The 24,886-nt window shown below is 45.9% G+C and overlaps 1 protein-coding gene across 2 annotated transcripts in view; it reads left to right on the plus strand.

Annotated features, from left to right (window-relative positions):
* TLE5 (TLE family member 5, transcriptional modulator) overlaps window positions 1–24,886 on the plus strand; it is a 69,631-nt gene that overhangs the window by 11,547 nt on the left and 33,198 nt on the right. For both annotated transcript variants that reach the window (XM_082269355.1, XM_082269356.1), the window contains exons 2-3: window positions 1,994–2,091; window positions 17,888–17,951. In XM_082269355.1, coding sequence (XP_082125481.1) covers window positions 1,994–2,091; window positions 17,888–17,951 — 162 coding nt within the window. The remainder of the gene's footprint in view (window positions 1–1,993; window positions 2,092–17,887; window positions 17,952–24,886) is intronic.

Raw genomic sequence — 24,886 nt, forward strand, 5'->3', positions numbered from 1 at the left:
TCATGAGAACGATTGGCGTGTCCTGGCAGACATCGTGTCTGCCAGACCCACTGATTGGCTCCCTCTGTGTCTTGCCGGCGCTTCCCCCAGTGCACTAAATCACATACAGGTACGTGATTACGCGCAGGAGGGCGGCCCTTCCGCAGTATTTCTGCCTGGGGCGATCCATAACGGGGGAAAACTGACAAGTGAAAATCGCAAAGATCTAAGTAGGCACCATAGGAAAATGTGATAGAAAAACTGCACAGATGTGAACAAGGGCTTAAACTGACCTTGCATTCTACAATCTGATTGTACCACTATGTAGTACATGGGCCTGTCTTATTGGATTCCAACTAAATGGTTTGTTTAGGTAGACCTCACATAATTAATTTTTAGTAAAAAATTCTTGTACAATAAGATTGGAATGTTTTCCCTTTTTTTTTTTTTTTTTTTTTTTTTTTTTTTTTTTTAGTTTGGGATTGATTTATAAAAAATTACTGTAAAATGTTAGTGTATGTAAAACTGAGCGTGTTGAGGCTGTACAGTAAGTTTGAGTAAGCCCAGGTTCACACTGGGGCCGTTTTGAAATCATGCGAGTTCAGATTTCAAGCTGGCATTTCAGTCCAACTTCGTGAGTGACTTCAGACATCTGTGCGGGTTCCTGGTCTAGATTAGGCTAGGCCTACGTTCACATTGGTCCGATTTGACATATCGGCAATGGCACTGTCTGCACGGATTCCCCAAAGTAATTTCTGTACTATTGCCTATTTTTTGGGGAGGGGGGGGGGGAATTTCCATAGACATCTGTGCAGGAACCCGCACAGATGTTTGTGAAATCGCCCCCGAAGTGAGGCTTGAAATCTTGTTCTGCTGATTTTGCACGATTTCAAAACGGCCCCTGGGCTAAATCACTATAAATAGAGGGATTTCCTTGTTAGTCATACCTGAAACCGATGAGCCTATTGGGAGATTTCTCCTCTCTTCCTCTTCTGGGGGTAGCTAAAAAATGTTTGATCTTTTAATTTTTTTTTTTTGTTTAGGTTACTGTAGCCAACAGGACAAATGAGCAGGATGAATTTCCCCTGTGGGGACCCCAAAAAAAGTGTGTGTATATACATACATGCATACATATACATACAGTGCCTTGCAAAAGTATTTGGCCCCCTTGAACTTTGCGACCTTTTGCCACATTTTCAGGCTTCAAACATAAAGATATAAAACTGTAATTTTTTTTTTTTGTGAAGAATCAACAACAAGTGTGACACAATCATGAAGTGGAATGAAATTTATTGGATATTTCAAACTTTAACAAATAAAAAAACTGAAAAATTGAAGTTTGAAATATCCAATAAATTTTGTTCCACTTCATGATTGTGTTTCTTCACAAACAATTAGGCCCCGTTCACACTGGGGCGATCCGACTTCCAGGGGCGACCTCCGAGGTCGCGGTGCGAGCAGCGCGCCGCGACCTTGGAGCGGCCGGCACGGACTTCATAACATTGAAGTCTGACGGTCGCTCCGGGTCGCCCCAAAGAAGCTCCGGACCCTTTTTCTAAGTCGGAGCGACTTGTGTCGCTCCTATTAGAACGGGTCCGCAGCTTCCCTATGGAAGGCGACCTGTGAGGCGACCAGGTTGCCTCACAGGTCGCCCCAGTGTGAACGGGGACTTAGTTTTATATCTTTGTTTGAAGCCTGAAATGTGGCAAAAGGTTGCGAAGTTCAAGGGGTCCGAATACTTTTCGCAAGGCACTGTGTGTGTGTAAAATATATATATTCGGTTTCATTTAGCTGTCTAGGAATGCTGATTTGCTAAAAGAAAGCTAGCCAGCTTTGTGCTAGATTAGGACCTGATTGTGGCTGGTTTCTTTCTTGTCTGATGAATCCCCCCACATTGGGTTAGGTATTTTTTTTTTTTTTTTTTCTTGCCCTTGTCACAATAGCTAGAAAAAAATGGTACAAAGATAAGAGCGGATTTGTGTGCATTGTCTGAAGTCTCATCTCTTCTCCCCAGGGCTCCTCTCACCTGCCCCAGCAACTCAAGTTCACAACCTCCGATTCCTGTGATAGGATTAAAGATGAGTTCCAGTTGCTTCAGGCACAATATCACAGGTAGGAATGGGTACAATCATAACCCTCAGACAATCTTTTTTCCCTCTAACATTAAACTATTATATAAGCTAGTTTCCAGTTGTCCAGCACTTTCTTGTACAACCTTGTGGCTATACATCATGTAGTACCACGCCCTGGAAGGGGTTTGAGCTTTACCTCTTGCAGTTTGGAAATTTGAACCTCTTCTCATGCACTGGACATTGTATGTACATATCTGTCACATCACCTTACTTCTGGCCAGCTGCCAAACCTGTTGTTTCTGTAATGAACTATTGTTCCCTCAGCCTAGGATTTTACACTATGCTCACCAATTTATTTTATGATATAGAGCAGATTATCCAAGGGTGAGGACAGATGCAAATTATTTGATCTTTTATGCTGATATTTATTCTGAATGTGTCTTAATCGTATGTAATCACTGATGATTTGAAGAGGAACTCTATTAAAGCTGATATTTTAAGTGTCATGTACACGAAGATTTACATGCTGAAAAGTCTTTTAGCGTAAACTTGTGGCACTTTCCTGCACCCAGGGAGCTGGGCACAACTGATAGTAAACTTGTAAATGCTGAAGCTCCTCTGCATTGGTGATTACCCACACATGCATGTTTCCGAAACCTATAACCTTTTCATATGTAAACATTTATGTGCATGAGGCCTAATTTTGGTTGGATACAATCAAGTTCATAACTTGATGCTGTAATTTTGGCGCTTTTAGTCATGTCATTCAGATGTAATTGGGAGTTGTGGTGGGTATTTTCCCTCAAAGGAGTCGCTGAGCATTTTAGAAGATAATGTGACTTGGAGAACACTGAAATATCAGTTTTGGGTTTAGTTGACTGCAGTCAGCTTGAAAAGGCCTTACATGTAAAGCCCCAGGTTTACCTTTTTTAATATAAATTCGTTTTCATTATTATTTGCAGCTTTTCTTTTAAAATGATCTCCAGTATGCCCCTAAACTAATGTAGGGAAGACTTTCATAACTGGCCAACATTACTCGCATTATAGTGCACACCAACCAGTCATGGAACTACAATGAGGAGGTTACAAGGGTCATGCTGCCATCCTTGCAAGAGCATCCTTCATAAAGATCTCCCACAATGCCCCTGCCCCCCCTGAAGTTAATGGCGCTATATAGATAGATAGTAAAATTGTTCTCCCTCTCCCTCTCCCTCTCTCCCACAGTAAGCCCTCCCACCTAGTACAGACCACTTAGTAAGCCCCCCTCCCTGCAGCCAGTCAGTAGGAAAGACCCTAGATGTCTCGTATGTAGGACTGTGCCCACCCACTCATGTCCCAGGAGCTGTAGGGACTGACTGCTGGTAACATAAAGAAAGCCATGTGCACTCACTTGTTGGGCCCCCTCATTGAACTTCTGCAGGCTGAAGTCCTGGTCCGAGAAGGTCCGGATAAGGAGTACGTAGACTCTTGTTCTCATCCAGATGAAGGGATTGGGGAGGCTGATCACCATCTTGTTGGGCGCCGACTGCTGTACTCCCGCCTGATACATCGCTGCTCCGCTGCAGCCGGGGCCAGGAATGGGAGCCGCACAGGCTGACATACTGAGCTCGGTCCCCTCAGACTCAAGCAGGGCACTCGGAGCGCCGTCCACACATCCTGTGCACATACTAATCCGTCCCCGGGAAACGCAGGACTCAGCTGAAAGGGGCCGCTTACTACTAGGAGCCCGGGGAAGGGGATTTCACCCGGCTGGCAATGCTTCAAGCGGCGCTGCGGCCGGCCAGGGTGCGTGTCACGTCACGTGTAGACGCGTCGATGCCTTTCACGCACGTCGACGATTTTTTGTAGTCGACGCGTCGTGGCAGCCCTACTGTGTTTCTATACACAGCGGTGGTTTGCCATTGAAAATAGCGGCGGCCAGAACAGTGGTGCCCTGTGAGCGGCCATTTTGGCAGTGGGATCCCCTCCTCACCCCCTGCTCCTGGATCTTTTCATTTCCTGATCGCCGCATGTGGAGTGCAGATTATCCTGGTGGTTGTAGGTCTCTTTTTCAGGTGGGGTTCTCTCCCTGCTGAGGATCACTTGGTGCTTGTGCCTGCCAGCTTGGTGGGGCTTGTCCCTTGCAGTGTTTTAACCCTTTTTTTTGTGGGGTCCCCCTGGTGACTCATGGAGTCATTGGAGCATATTTCCTCTCCTGATTCCCCTCTCTGAGGCTGCGGTGCCCTCCGGGTCCCAACCATCCATTGATGCACTGACTGTGGTCCTGAAATCCTTTGTGTCCCGCATGGAGGTGGTTTTCGGGAGACGGGATAGCAAAAAACATCCCCCGCCTTCCCCTGCCTCATCTGTCTCATCAGATCCTGAATGTGATTAGACCGCCATGGACGTGGGTCACCCTGTTGGGTCTGCAACCATGCGCCTGGAATCCTCTGATAGTGAGGATGATTCCTCCACGTCTGCAACCACGCATGGAAAGGCGCTGGTGAAGCACTGATTGTATCTGTGCGCGAGACCTTGAAGATGGAGGTGCAGGTTCCCTGTGGCAAACACAAGCCATCCAGAGCGGACAAGATTTTTCTTTTCCTTGCCTATTTTGACAGAATTGTGTGTGAGTGGGGATGACCAAAGCGTCCCCGTGAGGTCCCTAATTGCTTTACTACCCCCCCATGAGGAGTCTGTCCTTTAAGAAGTGGACTGTTCCACCAGTGTTGGACCCTCCGGTTTCCAGATTGAACAAGGCATCTCTGATTCCGGTTGAAGAGCCCCCGGCCTTTAAGGATCCGGCTGACTGGAAGGCGGAGGCTGTGGCCTGCAATATGTACACTCTGGCTGGTTCGGCACTGAGGCCGGTATTCACCATTGCCCATTGTCGCAAACACTAACCGAGTGGACTAAGCTTTTACGCCGTGACCTGGAGGGAAAACGGCTCCCCCCTGCCTTTGCTGAGCTGAGGGACCTGCTGGTCCAGGGGCTGCAGTTTGTGATGCCTCTTTGGCTGCGGCTCCCCTAGTGGCTTGGCTCTGTTTTTGACAGTGGTCCTTCAGCTTCTTCTGGATCAAATGCTGGCGTTTGCGGACCACACTTTTAAAAGGCCTTTACTGATCTTCCCTTTCAAGGAGATCACCTGTTTGGAGCTACCCTGGACGATATCCTAGAAGAGAATGTCCATCCAGGCTTGTAAGACCCAAAAGTCCACAGTGCTGTAAACTAGTCCAAAAGGTGCTCACACTCAGTAAATCTCCTCCACCAGTAATACCAGCCTCTCACCCAAGAGCTGTGTAAACACAGCATATAATGAAATCCACACACTGGCCTCTGGATGTAACACTTAGGATGGTGAGAAAACAGATATCCACTTTACAAAAATGGACTCCTTACTCTTGTCCTTACTCTTGTCAATCAGCAAATCGTGGTCCCCCAAAGGATGCAAAGAAGGCAAACCATAGCGTAATATTGTCAAAGCAGTCAACTTTATTATATAGGTTAAAAGCCTCTTACTTGCATACAGGAGATCACAGCGTATCAGCATAAACAGCCTGTCAGCACATCAGGTACACACAGAGCGGCTGGCTTCTGAGCGCCGCTGCTCTGACTTCTGACCGGACTGCGGTTGACGTCACGTACTCCTCCATCCCTCCGCACGCGTTACGTCCCTAGGGGCGGGACTTCTCAGCGGTAGAGTCCATTCGAATGGTTGTGGCATCCCTGCATCAGGGAGATGTCCTCACCTCTTTCGACATCAAGGATGCTTACCTTCACATTCCAATATGTACCAGTTGCCAGCGCTTCCTCTGCTTTTCCATGGGAAAGGAGCATTATCAGTTTGTGGCAAAACCCTTTGGTCTCACGTCTGCTCCTCAAGGTTAACACTTGTGAAGACCCGGGTGCTAGCTTTGTTACGTCAATGGGGGATCGTGGTACTGGGCTACTTGGAAAATCTCTCCTTTCCGGCAAGCGGAGTCTTTCTGCTCTGGTGAAAAACCTGGAGATCACAATACGAGCTCTGTGGGAGTTCGGCTGGATTCGTAATTTTCAGAAGTCTGCCCTGGTTCCGTCCATGAAGCTGGACTATCTGGGCCTGACTCTGCCTTAGCCAGAGTGCTCCTTTCTCTGGGCAAACTCCAGAAATTTCAGGCTGCAATTCGTCTCCTGCTGTCCAGCAGATGGTCATCCCTCTGGACTTCCATGCAGTTGCTGGGCCTGATGGTGTCTACCTTCAAGGTGATTTCATTTGCACAGTTCCATACGTGGTCCCTGCAAAGGGAGATTCTGACCAAATGGGGATAAGACTCCGCAGTCTCTGGGCAATCAGATCCAGCTGAGTCGGGGAGCGAAGGAGTCCGATATAGTGGCTTCGTTCTCTGGCGCTTCGGCTGGGCAAGTCTTCTTCCCCTTGTATTGGACAGTGGTCACTACGGTGCGTTCTAGCCCTCTCCGCCGTACACGTTCCTGGGGTGTGAAACTTGCAGGCGTTGGACCAATGGAGGTGGTCACTTCATCTGGAGGAGTTTCACCAGTCGTCTCCGGTGGAGCATCCATGAGGTGGATCTGTTTGGCTCAACAGAAAGGTGCAGAGGTTAGTGGCACGGTCACGGGATCCTCTGGCGGACAACACAGACGCGCTGGTGGCCAGTATCGTCTGATTTACGCCTTCCCTCCTCTCAGGGTTCTGTTAAGACTTATACACAGGATTGAGGCAGAAGGGATTCGTCATCTTCGTGGCTCCGGACTGGCCTTGCGGGGCTTGGTACGCTGATCTGGTGTGGCTGGTCAACGACATTCTTTGGAATCTTCCTCTCAGGGAGGATCTGCTATCCCAAGGACCGATCTTCCATCCTGCTTTAGTCGCTGGCTTTGACAGCTTAGCTGTTGAACGCTAGGTGCTGAAGGATAGAGGTTTATCTGAGTCGGTGATTCCTACACTGTTAAGCTAGGAAATCTACTTGTAGGAGGATCTACCATTGTGCATGGAGACGTACATTGAGTGGTGAGTCTCTTGGGGTTCATCCTCGCTCCTTCTCGATGGCTCGGATCTTGACCTACCTTCAACACGGGGTTGAACAGAAATTGGCCTTGAGTACCATCAAGGGCCAGGTGTCGGCTTTGGCGGTCTTCTTCCATCGACCTATGGCCACTTACTCCCTGGTGCATACCTTTTCGGAACCGGCTGCGTTATCCTGTCATTCACCTTACCTGGTGATTCAGGGATGAGGTGGTTCTTCACCCCTGTCCGTCGTTCCTTTTTAAAGGTTGTCTGATTTTTCATTTGAATGACTACCTTGTGTTGCCTTGTGTCCCAAGCCGAAACATCAGAAGGAAATTGTCTTGCATGCCTTGGATGTGGTCCGGGCAATTAGGGTGTACCTGGCAGCTATGGAGTCTTTTAGGAAGTCAGATTCACTATTTATGCTCATGGATGGGTTTCGAAAGGGCTGTGCGCTTCCTCTGCGATCATTTCCAGATGACGGTGATTCAGGCCTATTCCATCAGGGGTCAGATTCCTCCTTTTCCTGTCAAGACGCACTCTACTTAAGCGCACAGTGTCTCCTGTGCCTTTCGTCATCAGGTGTCAGTGATGCAGGTTTGAAGGTGGCCACCTGGTCGTTGGTGCACACTTTCACAAAGTTCCATAAAGTGGATGTGATGGCATTTGCGGATGCATCTTTTGGCTGCAAGGTTTTGCAGGCTGCTGTTTAGAGGACTTGATTTTTTTTTTTTTTTTTTTAATCGGGTGGGCTGCAATTTTGGTTGAGCTTATGTTGCCTGGTTGGCTACGGTTTAGCCTGGGGAATGTGTTTGTTTGCTGTTCCTACCCCTCATGTTTAGCACTCCTTTGGAACGTCCCAATGGTTATGAAGATCAGGAGCTGTGTCCGTCAATTGAACGAAAGAGAAAATGGGATCTCATTGTTTTAAATTTTTATATAGATTTTTTTTTTTTTGATATTCTGTCTATCCTTTTAAAATACACCTATTCTAAAAATATATTGATCCTTCATTTCTTTGTAAGTGGTCAAGCTTACAAAATCTTCAGGGGATCAAATGCATTTCCCCACTGTATATTCCTGTAGAGGCGCACAGACCAGTTTAGGATGGAGCCTGCACATCTGCCCCCATAGCAAGTTGTTTGCTATGGGGGCAGACTAATAGGAGTAGGAGTGAACAGTGCGGGACCCCAAAACAGGAGGCTCAGTGCAATTGCACAGAGCTGGTAAGTATGACGTGTGTTCTTTTTAAAAAAAATAAAAATTACACAATTATTTAAAGTGTATGTGAACCCTAATAATGAACTTATTTGTTCCCTTTATGTCATTAACATTTTACCATTGAAGTTTTTTTATATCTGTTAAGTGTAAAACAATACCAATTGATCTGCCAGAAATCAGGTTAGCTGATAAATTTCATATGCAATATATTAAATTTTTTTGTTTGTAGTTTAGCTTTGCTGGCTCTGTACAGCAGGTATGTTAGAACGATATAATAGAATACATTTCTATAATGCTGGAGCAGGAAAAAAGTGTTGCCCTTGGGAAATATTTGGGTTAACTTTCTAACCTGTGATAAAAATTCCATCTACATTGTGATTAGCTCTGTGGTTATTTCAAAGACAAAGTCGTAGATTCTTTGTAGATAAGTGTAATCAGTATTCCAGCTTATGTTTCTTGTTAGATTCATCGTCCTAACTTAAGTGTTTACTTGTTAAAATAATAAACTGGAGCATACCAAGTGCTTTTTGTTTTTAAAGTGCCTTTGTGCCCAGGCCATGGATATTAAGTTTATATGTGTATTACCAAACCATCCCTGACCTCTAGTTGCTTGTAATGCGAAGTAATTAAGGTGGTATTAAATTCTCTTTGCAAAAATAATTTATATCGTTCATTGGCGGACACAGCGCCTGATCTTAACCATTGGGTTATACTGCCCCCTACAGGGGTAGGACACTAGGCAGAATAAAAGCTTGACTACGCCTAAGGGCAGTCCCAGGGGGTATACTCCCACTGTGCTTTGTTTTTGTTTGGTTTTTTTTTTTTTTTTTTTTTTTTTTTTGTTTTTTTTTGTTTTTATGCCTACTCAGGAGTAAGAACCTAGCTCCTTGCTGGGATCTTTGGTACTGGCAATTTTTTTTTTTTTTTTTTTTTTTTTATAAATCCAGTGGTGTCACTCCAATCTGGCCAGCGAGCACGCACAGGCCTCAGCTCTGCGCTAAGGTTAGGTCGGCGGCGGCATAGCTCCTCTGGACAGGGGCTGACCTTGCGAGTTGAACGTTTCGCGAGGTCTCATACGACCTGGCCGACAGCCCCCCCCCCCCTTATTTAGATGGAGAGGAGGTTCTGTCTGAAGCAGTGCCCACCCTGTTCTTGATATGGTAAGTAGTAGTAGTCGTCGTCGTTCCCCTCCTCTCCCACTGGAGGGTTTTGGGGTGGACGTGGGCCTCTCCCTGGGACGGTTGGACCTCCTCCTCCTTCTCATGCAGCATCCCCCATCTCTCGGTCACTGCGGACCCTTATCACCTCATCTGCCCCCCCTTCCCCATGGGGTGGCCTCTCGGGTTTCTAGGTTAAACAAGGCCACTGTGATTCCGATTGAGGAGTCCCTGGCCTTAGGACCCGGCTGACAGAAAAGCAGAGGCTGTGGCCCACCATATGTACACTCTGGCTGGTCCGGCTTTTAGGCCGCTTTTTACTATTGCCTCAGTGTCGCAAACTCTGACCGAGTGGGCCAAGCTTTTATGCCCGGACCGGGAGGGGGAGCAGCTTCCCGCTGGTGGACCAATTGGTCCAGGGGCTGCAGTTTATCTGTGATGCCTCTTTGGATGCGGCTCCTCTGATTACAAGGCTATCTTAGCAGTGGTGGTCCTTAGGCGTGTTTTTTGGCTTAAATGGTGTGCTGTGGACCAGACTTCTAAGAAGGTCTTATCTGATCTCCCTTCCTAGGGGATCGCCTGTTTTGAGCTTCCCCAGATGACCTTAAGGGTCTCACGGGGTGGGAGAGTACCTTTTCTTCCGCAGGCTAGTAAGGGCAAGGAGCCCCGTCGTAGACGTGGTCCATCCTTCTCGGCTCATAAGTTTTGTCCCTCAGGGTCTCAAGACAAGGGATTAAACCCCTTCAGGGCCTCCTGGAGGATCCAAACGAACCTGGTCTGGCAAGCCGAGAGCGGGCTTGTCCAGACCTGTGGAAGGGGCGCCCTCACCCATATGTGGGGTGGGGAGAAAATGTCTGCTGGTTTCTGGACCTGTGGACCTGCCTGGTACAGGACAAGTGGGTCCAAGAAATCATACGGTCCGGCTACAAGATGAGTTTCGTTTATTTCCCTCCGGAAAGGGTTTTTTTTTTTTCCCCCTCGTTGCACCTGTCCCCAGACCGCTTACGGGGTCTCTTTGAGGCAGTGCAAGACTTGCTGAGCCAAGGGGTGATTGCCCCGCTTCCGAATTCAGAACTTTTTCAGGGGTTTTATTCAAACCCGTTTACAGTCCCTAGGAAGGAGGACAGGGTACGTCCAAGTCTGGACCTCAGGGCGCTAAACTGCTTTGTATGTCTGTTGAAGTTCGAATGGAGTCCATTCACACTGAAGTGGCATCCCTGCATCAGGGGGATCTTTTTACTTCTATCAACATCAAGGACACTTAATATTTCAATATATGTTGGTCACCAGCGCCTCCTCCGCTTTGCCGTGGGAGAGGAGCATTCTAATTTTGTGGTGTTAGTGTTACCCTTTGGTCTTGCCTCCGCTCCTCGGGTCTTCACAAAAGTGTTTGGCCCCGTTGCTGGCATTGTCAGTGGGGGGTGGCAGTACTGGGGTACCTGGACGATCTTCTGCTGCGAGCGGAGTCTCCATCTGCTCTGGTGGACAACTTGGAGATTACTCTGCGAACTCTGAGGGGATTTGGTTGGATTCTGAACCTTCAGGAGTCTGCTCTTGTTCAGTCCGCATATCTGGGTCTGACTCTGGACCCAGAAACTGCAGGAAGCAATTCAACTTCTGTTGTCCAGCAGACGGTCATCTCTTCGGACTTGCATGCGGGTGCTGGGCCTGGTGTCTGCCTTTTTGAAGGCAGTTCAGTTTGCACAGTTCCACACGAGATCTCTGCAAAGAGATTCTGGCCAAATGGGACAAGATTCCCGGTCTATAAACAATCTGATCCGGGTGAGCCAGGGTACAAGAGGTTCCCTGATCTGGTAGCTTCGTTCTCCAGCACTTCACCAGGGCAAATCCTTTCTCCCCCTGTAATGGACGGTGGTCACCACGAATGCCAGCCTGTCCGGTAGGGATGTAACGATATTACCGCTATCGCGGTTGTTACCATGGCCCGATATCGTCGTGGTGGGTGCACGGTTGCAGGCGGCAGAGCGGCCGCTCGTCTCGGAGTATTCTGACAGGTCTGTCTCGTCGGCTCCTGCTGTCTGTCACGGTCACTCATCAGCTCTATGCTGTGCTGCTACTGGCCGAGCGGCTGCCAGTTGGTTTGGAGCAGTGTGGGTGGGCGGGCTTGTGGGGCGGAGCCAGCGCACGCACGAGAGCGGCGGAGTCGGACTCGGCGGAGCAGCTTCCTTCCAGGCAGGCCAGGCACCACAGCGTGACAGCACGGCAAGAGCAAGACAGTCAGCACTGGATATTGTTTGATTCAGGAGTAAGTAACATATCAGTACAGAGCTCTACTCGCAGTACAGTTCTCTTCCCTCCCACTACAAAGCCTCCCCCCAGCTTGCCGCGCCCCCCCCCCCCCCACTAGAAAGCACTTCTCTCAACGTATACCCTCTTAAAAGCTCTTTCTACATTCCTCTCCCCCCCCCCCCACCCATGTATGGAGCTCCTTCCCCAAACCTCCCCCTAGTACAGAGCTCTGGCAGGCGATTGGGCTGTGCTGCCATGCTGCAGGGCAGGAACTGCTCTGTGGGCCGAGGAGAGGCATGCTGTCACTTGTAAACACAAAAGGCAGCACAGGCAGACAGCTTCTGTGTTTACAAGTGACAATGGTGAGAACAGGGCCAGTGTCAGAGGGGGCAGCATTGAGTACCACTGACTTCCAGCACAAAACAAGGCCTACTGACAGGAATGAAACTGCAGTCTCGCCTGTCAGTGAGGCACAAGGAGAAGGGAGCAGGCGAAGTGCTCAGCTTGCTCCACCCCCCTACCCTACATAGGGATTCTGCCCTCAAGGCACATGCCCCTTTTGCCACCAGTAAAAAAGTAACTAAAAAATGCCCCTTCTGATCCCATTCCTGATTCCCCTTCCCCAAACTGCTGGTCTACTGGTGGCCCACTTGAGATTCAAGTTTCACCTTGTTCACTATATTTCATAGTTAGTTACACAATTGCCTTTAGGCACCAAGTTCTGCATTGTGGAGAGGCATTCTGGAGAGGCAGCAGATATTTTCTTGGAAGGCCACAGAGGTTCAGAATGGCAGGGGAACAGGGGAACAGTCAGTTCTTGCATATGCTTTGTTACCTATACAGTAAAATAAACCTGTTAAAGTAGTGTTGACTGGCAAAAGCAGAATAAATGTCGGTATTTTTTCGCTGTTATCATTACAAACACTATCATGAGCTATTTAACAATACCGTGAGCTTTTCCACAATATCGCAATAAATATCGTACCGTGAGGTCAATATCGAAATTGTATTGTACCGTGAGATTTTGATATCGTTACATCCCTACTGTCCGGGTGGGGAGGTGTCCTTGGAAAAGATTCTGCTCAGGGGGCCTGGACACTAGAAGAGTCCAGACTGCCATCCAATTTATTGGAGCTCTGAACGATTAGACTTTGGGTCATTGGACGGATCATCTTCAGGGGTGTCCGATCGGACAATGCCACGGCTGTGGCCTATGTCAATCACCAAGGGGGGACAAGAAGTAGCTGGCATTCTAAGGTGGGCAGAACGTTTAGTTCCAGCCATCTCTGCTGTAAACATTCCAGGGGTGGAAATTGGCAGGCGAATTGCCTCAATCGACAGGCATTGGACCAGGGTGAATGGTCACTTCATCCGGAGGCATTTCATTAACTGTGCCTCCGGTGGGGTACGCCTGAGGTGGACCTTGTTGGCTTCTCGTCTCGACAGGAAGGTGCAGAGGTTTGTGGCACGGTCTTGGGACCCTCTGGCGGGACGCCACAGACGTGCTGGTTGCCCATGGGGGTCAGTAGCGTCTCATTTATGCCTTTCTTTTTTTTTTTTTTTTCCCCCTCTCAAGCTTCTGCCAAGACTTCTGTGCAGGATCAAGGCAGAAGAGATTCCGGTCATCTTATGCCTCGTTTCCACTGAGCGGATCGATTCGGGTCAGTTCGGTACGGTACGCTAATTTGAGTGTTTCCATTATGAAAGTGGCCCATACAACCGAACCAAACCGCACCATTCCTGGTCTTGCTTCAGATGTAGGGCCATAGGAATGGTACGGTTAGGGCAGAGCTACTGGCGTCACACGATAGATTCCACTGATTGGCAGACAGGAAAACTTCAATGCTCACGTCAAATGAAAGAGCAAAACAAACACCTCATTTGGTGTAAACCCCACATGGTCCCTGGTGGCCCGACTTGCAGTGGAAACGCTCACCTGAATAGACCGGACCATTCTAACCCTTCCAAACTGTACCAATCCGAACCGTTCCGCTCAGTGGAAACGAGGCATTAGTGTCTCCAGACTGGCCTTGCCGGTCTTTGTACGTTGATTTAGTACGGCTGGTCGCAGATGTTCCTTGGAGACTTCCTCTTAGGGAAAATCTGCTGTCCCAAGGGCCCATCTTCCATACTGCTTTAGTGGCTGGCTTTAACAGCTTGGCAGTTTAGTGACAGTGTAGCAGCCACTATTGTGTCGGGGAGTGTACTCTGTGTCACAAGCCACTTTCAAGGGTGCTATGTCCTCCATGGAGGGCGACTGACCCTCTTGCTTTTTGCGGGGTCTAATGGGGGTTGGTATTTGCGGACCTTCGTCTGGCGTCTCCTTGCGGGACTGAGATCAGCAGCCTCCCCTGCCTGTTATCTTTTCAGGGTGAGCTTATAGCAACCCTACTAGGTCTGCATCCACGCACTTTGATTGCTCGGATAGTGAGGATTATTCCTCTTATCGCATATGCGCATGAAAGGCACTGGTGGATACACTGATTGTATCGGTGCGGGAAATTTTAAACATGGGGGGGGGGGATGCTACTGCATCAGAGGTGGTCCCCTTGGTGTCTGCAGATCCTCTAAAAAGGCAAAGATTTTCCCACCTACTGTGACAAAATTGTCGTGAGTCAGTGGAGTTGTTCTAAACGCTATATGGCGGTACCTAAGCATTTTGATAGACTGTATATCTTGAAGTCTCTGAATGTTTATGCAGTTCCACTCAAGTCTCCGGGCTTAATAAAGCCACCCTATTTCCGGAGGGGGAGTCTCCAGTTTTTAAAAGATCCTTTTGGCAGGCTAGTCAAGACTTTGCCATATGTTTACTTCTGCCATATGTTTACTGTGGCCGGATTGGTCCTTGGGGCGGTGTTCACTATAGCATTGGTGTCCCAGGTATCAGTGGTGCAGGTTGCAAGGTGGCCACCTGGTTCGTCTGTGCACGATTTCACAAAATTTTACATGGGGGATGTGATGGCATCTGCGGATGCTGCCTTCGGCCGCAAGGTTTTGTGGGCCGCTATTGGAGAGCATTAGTCCTCTTTGAGGGTGTTTTTGTCAGCCAACCAGAAAACTGGAGCTCACCTATGTTTAGCTTTTGGGAAGTGTTTATTGCTGTGTTCTTCCCACCACACGTTGACACTGCTTTTGGGATGTCCCAAGGGTCAAGATATGGAGCTGTGTCCGTCAATGAAAGAAAGAGAACTGTGTTTTTGTCTTACCGTAAAATCCTTTCCTCTGATGATCCTTGACAGACACAGCGACCACCCCCCCTATTGAGTTGGTTTCTATGTTCTTCTGACACTGCTTGTTACAATACTGAAAACCTATAGCAGGAAGTGTGGATTATACCCCCTGGGACTGCTCTATAGCCGTAGTCCAACTTTTTTTTTTTTTTTCTGCCTAGTGTCCTACTCCTTTAGGGGGCAGCATAAACCCAAGGGTCAAGATATGGAGCTGTATCTGTCAATGAACATCAGAGAAAAATGATTTTACGGTAGCTACAGAGATGAATTGGAATAAGAATCCTCTTCCTCTGCCTCGTCACTTCCAGTGACCCTACGTCATGAAACAGCTGATGGGAGTCTCAAGTGCGCATGCGCACAAGACATTATCTTGGTTTGGTAAATTTATAACACAGCGGGCAGTTGACTGAGAGAAGGCGGGGCTGAGGTGGGACGGAAGACACCGCCACGTCATCTGCAGAGCTGAATAGAGGAGGCGGACGGAGGTGCGGCCGTGTAATAAATGCAGGACTTTAGCGACTCCTTATGTTTTATTATCTTTAGTAATTATCGTATTATTTATCCTTAGGATTTCATAACAATTAGTATTTCTATAATACAAAATAAGAAATACTAAATGTAATGACATCCTAAGGATAAATAATACGATAATTACTAAAGATAATAATGGATAAATAATACGATAATTACTAAAGATAATAAAGGATAAATAATACGATAATTACTAAAGATAATAAAACAGGAGTCACTTGAGCCCCCGTTCACACTGCGGACCCGTTCTAATAGGAGTGACACAAGTTGCTCCGACTTAGAAAAAGGGTCCGGAGCTTCTTTGGGGCGACCAGGAGCCGACCGCCATAGACTTCAATGTTATGAAGTCCGTGGCGGCCGCTCCAAGGTCGCGGCGCGCTGCTCGCACCGCGACCTCGGAGGTCGCCCCTGGAAGTCGGATCGCCCCAGTGTGAACGGGGCCTAATTGTTTGTGAAGAAACACAATCATGAGAAGTAGCGTCGCTTGCATGTGAACGGGGGCTAAGTCCTGCATTTATTACACGGCCGCACCTCCGTCACGCCTCCTCTATTCAGCTCTGCAGATGACGCGGCGGTGTCTTCCGTCCCACCTCAGCCCCGCCTTCTCTGTCAGCTGTCCGCTCTGTTATAATTTTGCCAAACCTCAAATGTATTCTGCGCATGCGCACGGACGAACCCCCATCAGCTGTTTTGTGATGCTCTGTTCCGGTAGTGACTAGGTCCGATTTTTTTTTTTTTTTTTTTTTTTTTTTTTTCACGGGTCCGACAATTTTACAACACCGGCATAACACAAGTGTCACAATTCTGCATTGCTTTCACTGCAGGGGAGTCTCCCCTTTTTAATTGAAGTTGTAGGTACAAGCAAGATCACCAGGTATTGACAATATTACGATATCAAAATAGAAACTATACAATGCAGTTTTCATTTTATTTACTTCAAACCAGCAACTGAAATGTATTATATTGCAGCTCATCAGTCCCTATATGGTGGTTGCATGGCTTTTTTTTTTTTTTTTTTTGCCTTATTCCACAGGTGCAGAAAACACCTGTTGATCTTGCAGTTGTCACTTCCTGTGAGCTTAACGGAAAGCATAAACTGCTTTCCTATCATTAAAGGGCAACTCCACTTGTGGGGGAAAAAAATATAGCTTGTGCATATGTTACACAAACTATCACATCATTTAAAGTTACTAAAAATAACCTTTCAATTGCAGCGCTTTTTTTTTTTTTTTTCTGTAAAATTCAATGCAATATGGCAAGCTAGAGACAATCTGTACATCATTGGTATACAGAACACCTCAAAAATGTAATTTTCTGCTTTGTGTGGGGCTCACTGATACAAATTGGATTTTAGGCAACTTCTGCAACAAATTCCATTTTTGGTGAGATGGCCCCCAAGGGTTATTGTACAACTAAAGGCAATACTTTTTTTTATTTTGGATGGAGTAAAGGGGAGTTGTAGCGCCTGTCACGGGCAACCCAAAAAAAGTCTTTCGCTTTTTATTTAGATAACGGTAAATGTAACAGGGGTGAACCCCTTTTGACAGGAATGAAAACGTGATGGGTGTTCTAATCCCCATCCACCTCTGTCAAAAACTAAAAAAAAAAAAATATATATATATATATATATTTTACACACACGAACATTGGGAGGGCAGCTAATTGTAATGAACTAGTCCCTCTCATTCAGAATACACATTCAAAGGACTTGGTCAAACAGCTTTCAGCTGTTTTGTCAAAGCAGAAACGGGTAGGATAAAAAGTTTGTTAAAATCCTTACAATGCACATTGATGATCCAAAGTGGAGTTGTTGAACAAGGGCAGACTTGTTTGACAGTGTGACAACCAATGCTGCTCCATAGTTAGTGAAGAAGTGAGTTTAACCCCAAATTATATTAGTATATTTAACAGATCATTAGATAAAAATAAATAAAAGCCTGGAAAACCAACAAATGCCACCTTCACATCGAAGGACAGTAGAGTACTGTATTAGGCTTTGTTGTGGTTAAAGTGTGTGTGTGTGTGTGTTTGTTTGTTTTTTTTTTTTTCTCTTCAATTAGAAGTTGCAAACAAGGCACTTGTCAGGCCCTGTTCACACCTGAGCGTTTATCAGCTCGTAAAAATGCTCATCTCTGAAGTCTCAAAATGCCCAACAAGAAAAATCCCATTCGTTTCAATGGCGCCTGTTCACATTTGAGCATTTTGTTGCCTGAAGCTCAAAGTACATGAGCTGCTTTTTTGGCAGATCACGTTTTGTTTTTTTTTTGTTTTTTTTTTTTTGGGGATGTCAATGCCTGCCTGCAAAAAAAAAAGTCTGAAAACGATACGCTCAGGTGTGAAATGGAGTCCTAATGTTTTCCTGTCTGCAAGTCATTTGGTATATGGGATGCAGTTTGCCACAGATATTACTAGTTTAGCTGTGCATCTCTACCGCCTCTTTAGCAGATTATTTTTATTTTTCAGTCTAAAATTGGAATGCGACAAGTTGGCCAGTGAGAAATCAGAGATGCAACGACACTACGTCATGGTAAGTTCTTTGGGGAGGGTAACTTGTCAGTTTTTGACCACAGATATTGTCACCTTAATGCTTGTAACCTAATATGCATGATTTTGTGTTAGATACTATCTTTGCACTAGAGTGGCATGTTCCCTCATTTACAACTTCTTACCTTTCCAACAATTAGATATATATTCTCAAAGCATCTGTCATAGAGAGCTGAGTTGATTGGGTGCTGTAGAGTCTTTTTTACGTATAAATAATCTTGGTGTTTGTGCACTTCATAAGTTGCATGGGATGACCTAGAAGCCATATACATGACTATCAATAAATTAAAAATGTAATAGTGCCTAATGTGTGGGGTTTTTTGTTTTTTTTCCTGAACACTGTTTTGTATGAATTCTGATTTGTTCTAAAATTTGCCCATGCATGTAAAAGTTTAGCTGCCTGAGACTTCTTGGCAGCAGGATCCTATCTTAACCACCTAAATACAGGGCACTTTTACCTCTATCCTGCCAAGGCCAATTTTCAGCTTTCAGCGTAGTCACACTTTGGCAATTGCGCGGTCATGAATTTTTTTTCACACACAGCTTTCTGTTGGTGGTATTTAATCAACACTGGGGTTTATTTTTTTTTTTTTTTTTTTTTGTTTGTCAGAAAATTTTGTAAATAAGTTAATTTTTTTTTTCTCCCTTCGCTGATGAGGCGGCACTGAGTGAAATCCCTTATGGGGACTGTTGAGGCTGCACTGATAATCAGGGCACTGATGATCCGTACCCTTTTTTACCTGTACAGGTTTCCACTGCGAGGGGATGCTGCTGATCGCCTCTCCTCTCCTCACTCTGTGTGAGGCAAGGTGAGCCAATTACCGGCACTTCCGTGTTTACATGTGATTGGACACAGCCAATTACATGGGTAAAGAGCCACGTCATCGGCTCTTTACCGAGATCAGGGTGGCACGGTGTCTAATCGCAGTGAGACTGGGGGCAACGTCCTCCCAGAACAAGAGGGGACCCATCATCCCCCCCCCCCCCCGCCATAAAATACCTAGTTTTGGCTAGTGTCAGAAACCCCTCACCACATGACTGCCCTAGTTTCTAGCAACAGACCACTGGGAACCAGCACTGCATCATAAGAGAAGGCAACATGCTCTCCCTCCATACCTGGGTTTTTGCAATGCTGGAAACAAAAAGTGGTGGGGGATTGTTGAGACGATCATAAAGTGGTTGGGGTTGCAGCTCAATAGACTGTTACCTTGTCCATTCAGGTCAAAGTGACAGTAGTATCTGTGTAAAGTACAAGGACCTCCCTTGTGAGGATCTTGGTCCAAACTCACCTGAGCTTTCCCACTAAGTAGCTGTTGCTGCATACGGACAGGATGGTTCAGACCAGGTTCTGAATATGCCTGAGCTCATCCCTACCCTTTATAGCACTGACAAAACACACTTATCACTAAACAAACTATACAGTCTATTAGATAACGGTTCACTGCCAAATTAACACTTTTGTTTTATCTGTCCTTGAAACAATGACTAAGCCCCGGTTCACACTTGTGCGTGTGCGGGGTTCGCATGTAATGTCGGAGCGCACTGCTCCGACATTACATGCAATCGGCTGTGCGGTGCGAGTTTAGCCATACAGTTTGTATGGCTAAATTCGCACCGCAGCCGCACCAAACACGCACAGGGACCCATTTTGGCAGCCGCATCAGGATCGGATCGCACAGCGGTTCACACTTGCGCGATCCGATCCTGTGCGAACTGCACGATCGCACTGCGATATGCGATCAAACTGGGGGTGTCGTTAAGATTACATTGACACCCCCAGCGTATCGTATATGGCAGTGTGAACTGCTGGGGGTGCGTGTGCGATGCGGGAACAGGCTGCGGATTTTCAGCCTTCCCGCACTCTCATAAGTGTGAACCGGACCTAACAGATTATTGTATGCAGCCTTATATCTAGGTTTGCTTTGTTTTTGTTTTCTGTTTGCTATTTCATCATAAATTAGTTTTCCATAGTATGCCTTGTTTCCATGAAGCCCTGGTTTTTAAAAATGTGTTTCTGACTTGGTGTGCACATTTCTGACCCATGGTAGTACTTGCTAAAGAGGCCAGCTTCTCTGGTGCCAAGAGTTTTGTGATCAATTTAGGAGGCCTTCCTCATTTTATCCCCTTGGAGAAGCTCTTTACTCCCTCAGTTCAGGGCAATTAGGTCTTTAATTATGTCTGCCAAGATGAAGCTGCAGATGGTTAGGCAGCCAGCAATGCTCCTGCTTCCCTTTAACCCCTGAGGGCAATTACAGAAACCTTCCTGTTTGTATATGGAGTAATGATCCTTCCCTCCTAAAATCCACCTCAGGGGACCATAACAATTCGAAGCATAAACAAGCAGAGCTTGTGTGCATAGATTGTTTGTTTGCTTATTTCTGGTTACTATCCTTAAAATGTCTTGCCAAAAGTGTAAGTCAGTTTGTCTTCATCAGAATGCTGGGAAGGAAGGGGTTATGTTGGATGGCTGTAGCCTTTCCAAGACATGGAAGCAGGAAAAACTGGAGGTTGAGTAGTGCATAGCTGCCTGCCAAAAAATAATTCCACCCCCCCCCCCCCTTCCCCTCTCAGCAGGTCTCCTGGCTTATCCCTCTCTTGTGGGGTTATGCCATTCATTCACTCTTCCAGACAGCTGCTTGTTACAGGATGGGGAGGGGAGAGGGCCAGGGCAGAGTGTAAATCTGCCTAAAAATCTTTCTGGGACTTGTAAGACAAAGAGGTCAGACACTAGGGAGGAGGTGAAGGGGGCAGCTTCCCAGACAGGGGATCATTGTATTTTAACCGTTTCAGACCAACAAGTTCCATTGGTGTATTTATTGTAAGTCAGAACTTACAACATTATGGTATAATATAATTGAAAAGGTAATTTCTCAGCAGCCCAGATTTAAACTCAAGTCAAAGCTGGCCAAAGACATGTATTTTTTTTTTTTTTTTTACCCACTGGGCTGAATTGGGGGGGGGGGGGGGGAGTATTGCGAAAGTATTCGGCCCCTATGAACTTTGCGCCCTTTTGCCACATTTCAGGCTTCAAACATAAAGATCTAAAAATGTAATTTTTTGTGAAAAATCAACAAGTGGGACACAGTCATGAAGTGGAACGAAATTTATTGGATATTTCAAACTTTAACAAATAAACTGAAATTGGGCGTGCAAAATTATTCAGCCCCTTTACTTTCAGTGCAGCAAACTCTCTCCAGAAGTTCAGTGAGGATCTCCGAATGATCCAATGTTGACCTAAATGACTAATGATGATAAATAGAATCCACCTGTGTGTGATCAAGTCTCCGTATAAATGCACCTGCACTGTGATAGTCTCAGAGGTCCGTTTAAAGCACAGAGAGCATCATGAAGAACAAGGAACACACCAGGCAGGTCCGAGATACTGTTGTGGAGAAGTTTAAAGCTGGATTTGGATACAAAAAGATTTCCCAAGCTTTAAACATCCCAAGGAGCACTGTGCAAGTGATAATATTGAAATGGAAGGAGTATCAGACCACTGCAAATCTACGAAGACCTGGCCGTCCCTCTAAACTTTCAGCTCATACAAGGAGAAGACTGATCAGAGATGCAGCCAAGAGGCCCATGATCACTCTGGATGAACTGCAGAGATCTACAGCTGAGGTGGGAGACTCTGTCCATAGGACAACAATCAGTCGTATACTGCACAAATCTGGCCTTTATGGAAGAGTGGCAAGAAGAAAGCCATTTCTTAAAGATATCCATAAAAAGTGTCGTTTAAAGTTTGCCACAAGCCACCTGGGGGAGACACCAAACATGTGGAAGAAGCTGCTCTGGTCAGATGAAACCAGAATCAAACTTTTTGGCAACAATGCAAAACGTTATGTTTGGCGTAAAAGCAACACAGCTCATCACCCTGAACACGCCATCCCCACTGTCAAACATGGTGGCGACAGCATCATGGTTTGGGCCTGCTTTTCTTCAGCAGGGACAGGGAAGATGGTTAAAATTGATGGGAAGATGGATGGAGCCAAATACAGGACCATTCTGGAAGAAAACCTGATGGAGTCTGCAAAAGACCTGAGACTGGGACAGATTTGTCTTCCAACAAGACAATGATGCAAAACATAAAGCAAAATCGACAATGGAATGGTTCACAAATAAACATATCCAGGTGTTAGAATGGCCAAGTCAAAGTCCAGACCTGAATCCAATCGAGAATCTGTGGAAAGAACTGAAAACTGCTGTCCATCCAACCTCACTGAGCTCGAGCTGTTTTGCAAGGAGGAATGGGCAAAAATTTCAGTCTCTCGATGTGCAAAACTGATAAACATACCCCAAGCGACTTACAGCTGTAATCACAGCAAAAGTTGGCGCTGCAAAGTATTAACTTAAGGGGGCTGAATAATTTTGCACGCCCAATTTTTCAGTTTTTATTTGTTAATTAAGTTTGAAATATCCAATAAATTTCGTTCCACTTCATGATTGTGTCCCACTTGTTGATTCTTCACAAAAAATTTAGTTTTTTTTAATATCTTTGAAGCCTGAAATGTGGCAAAAGGTTGAAAAGTTCAAGGGGGCCAAATGCTTTTGCAATGCACTGTATGTCGATCAGGGACAGCCGCACACACATTAAAATTTAGCGGGTCTCTGCTGAATCTTCCAAATTTCAATCTGTCTATTGCCAGGTTTAGTGTTGCTCTTCGTTGCATTTCTAAAGTGAACTTCTCCGTTTACCTCATTCTGCGGTGTCATAACCCCAAAGTTCTGATTGACAGCCCTCTGAGGCAATCAATCCTGTGTATACTTGAGAGTTGCAATAAGGAAGGGGGAGGCCTTGTTTAACCACTTAAGCCCTGGAGGATTTGGCTGCTAAACGACCAGGGGGTATTTTGCGATTCGGCACTGCTTGACTTTAACGGACAATTGCGCGGTCGTGCGACGCTGTACCTAAACGAATTTGGCGTCCTTTTTTTCCCACAAACAGAGCTTTCTTTTGGCGGTATTTGATCACCTGTGCGGTTTTTTTTTTTTTTTTTTTTTTTTTTTTTTTTTTTTTTATTTGATCACGCGCTATAAACAACAAAAAAGCGTCAATTTTGCAAAAATAGCAATATTTTTCCCTTTTTTTTTTATATGAAATTCCCCAAAAAAAATGTAAAAATCAAAATTTTTTAACATTTTCGACCAATTTGTTTTATGCTACCTATGTTTGGTAAAAAAAATCGCAAAAAGCGTATTTTGATTGGTTTGCGCAAAAGTTATTGCGTTTTACTGACTAAGGGAAAGATTTTTTTTTTTTAACGCGTAATGGCGGCGATCTGCGTTTTTCTTTTTTTTTTTTTTTTTTTTTTTTTTTTGCGGTACTGCGACATTGGGGCGGACAGATCGGACCCTTGACTGACATTTTTGACACTTTTGGGGTTACCAGTGACATTTCTACAGTAATCAGTGCTATATATATGCACTGTTACTGTAAAAATACACTGGTAGTGAAGGGGTTAACTTTATTTGAGAGGGAGGGGCTGTGTGTGTCCCTAGGGGTGTGATTCTTACTGTGATTGGCTGTGGCTTCAGCTGTATGCAGAGTGATCAACGGATCTACATAGTAGATCCATATGATCAGCTCTCATACAGAGGGGAGAATGACGGGCAGCTTGTTTACACAAGCTGCCTGACTTTCTCCCTCTCCCCCGCCGATCGCAGAGTGGCCGGCGGACATCGGGTCCGCCGGTCACACGCGCGGGGGGGGTCCGTGACCACGTGGGAGCGGGAGCGCGCCTCCGGCGGCGCGCGCCCGCTCCCTAGACCCTCACAAGCTAGTGACGTAGCCCTACGTCACTTTGCCTGTGAGGGGCTGACCGCCGACGTAGATCGGCGTGCGGCGGTCGGCAAGTGGTTAAGGAGAAAAATGTTATTTATCACAGTGATGGCCCATGTCATGTTTTGCATACATTTTAGAAAAAAATCAGGGCCAAATTGGCCTAATCCCATTTGAACTGTCTGTTTAATATGTAATCCGGCTGCATATACAGTAATGCACATACTGTGTTTTTGTAGTTTTTTTTTTTAATTACAAATTGCTGCTGCAATTAAAATACTGTTCTGACCATGCCTTGAATATTCAGACCACTGCTCTTCTAGATAACACAGCAGGTGGTTTAATGCTAGCAATACGCTGAACGAAAAATCGTTCAGACTCGTTTTTGAATAATGAACACTTGGTCGTGGGAGCAAATGATAGTGCCATCATGTAATGACTGCATTTTGAGCAATAAATTGTTCAATTGACACATCAGTTTTTTTTTTTTTTTCTTAAAGTAAACGTTTTTCGATTTGTGCCCATTAACTGGAGGAAAAATGAATGGTCCAAATTAGGTTTTTGAACAATTTTGCATCTAGTGTATGGGGGACCATTACATGCTTTCTGCACATTGCTTCAATCACCCGCACCTTTGCTTCCTTGATAGCAGCTCTGAGCAGGAGGCTTGTAGGACCACTGGAAACCTAGGCTGCTGTATTGTTTGTGTGAGAATCCAACTCTCCATCATGGGGAAAATCCAACATTACAAGGGTAATTTAACCTTTGCTGTAGCACATAGAAGAAAATAATAAAATCCGCAGAATTTATTACTGCAAAAGCAGCCTGACTGCATTAGTGTTGTAATCAGAAGGTTCAATTGGGCTTTAAAGCACATCTTTCACTGAACCATATCTTGTAGGTGGGTCATCAATAAAAATTATTATGTACTATACATCTTGCATTTGTGGAGTGTGCAGGTAATCCCTGGTTTTTGCTTTGAACTTCAGAAGGACCTATACTAACATTGCAGAACAGCATGTTGAATGAAGCATGGGTGGGGCCTTATGGTATTGAAATACAACATGTAATGCCCACATAGGGAGCCAATTTTTTTACTCGAGGAACCTTTGCTTGCTTAGAACTCAGATGGGATTGTA

Source organism: Pelophylax lessonae, assembly GCF_965119305.1.
Source record: "Pelophylax lessonae genome assembly, chromosome: 1".
NCBI classification, from domain to species: domain Eukaryota; kingdom Metazoa; phylum Chordata; class Amphibia; order Anura; family Ranidae; genus Pelophylax; species Pelophylax lessonae.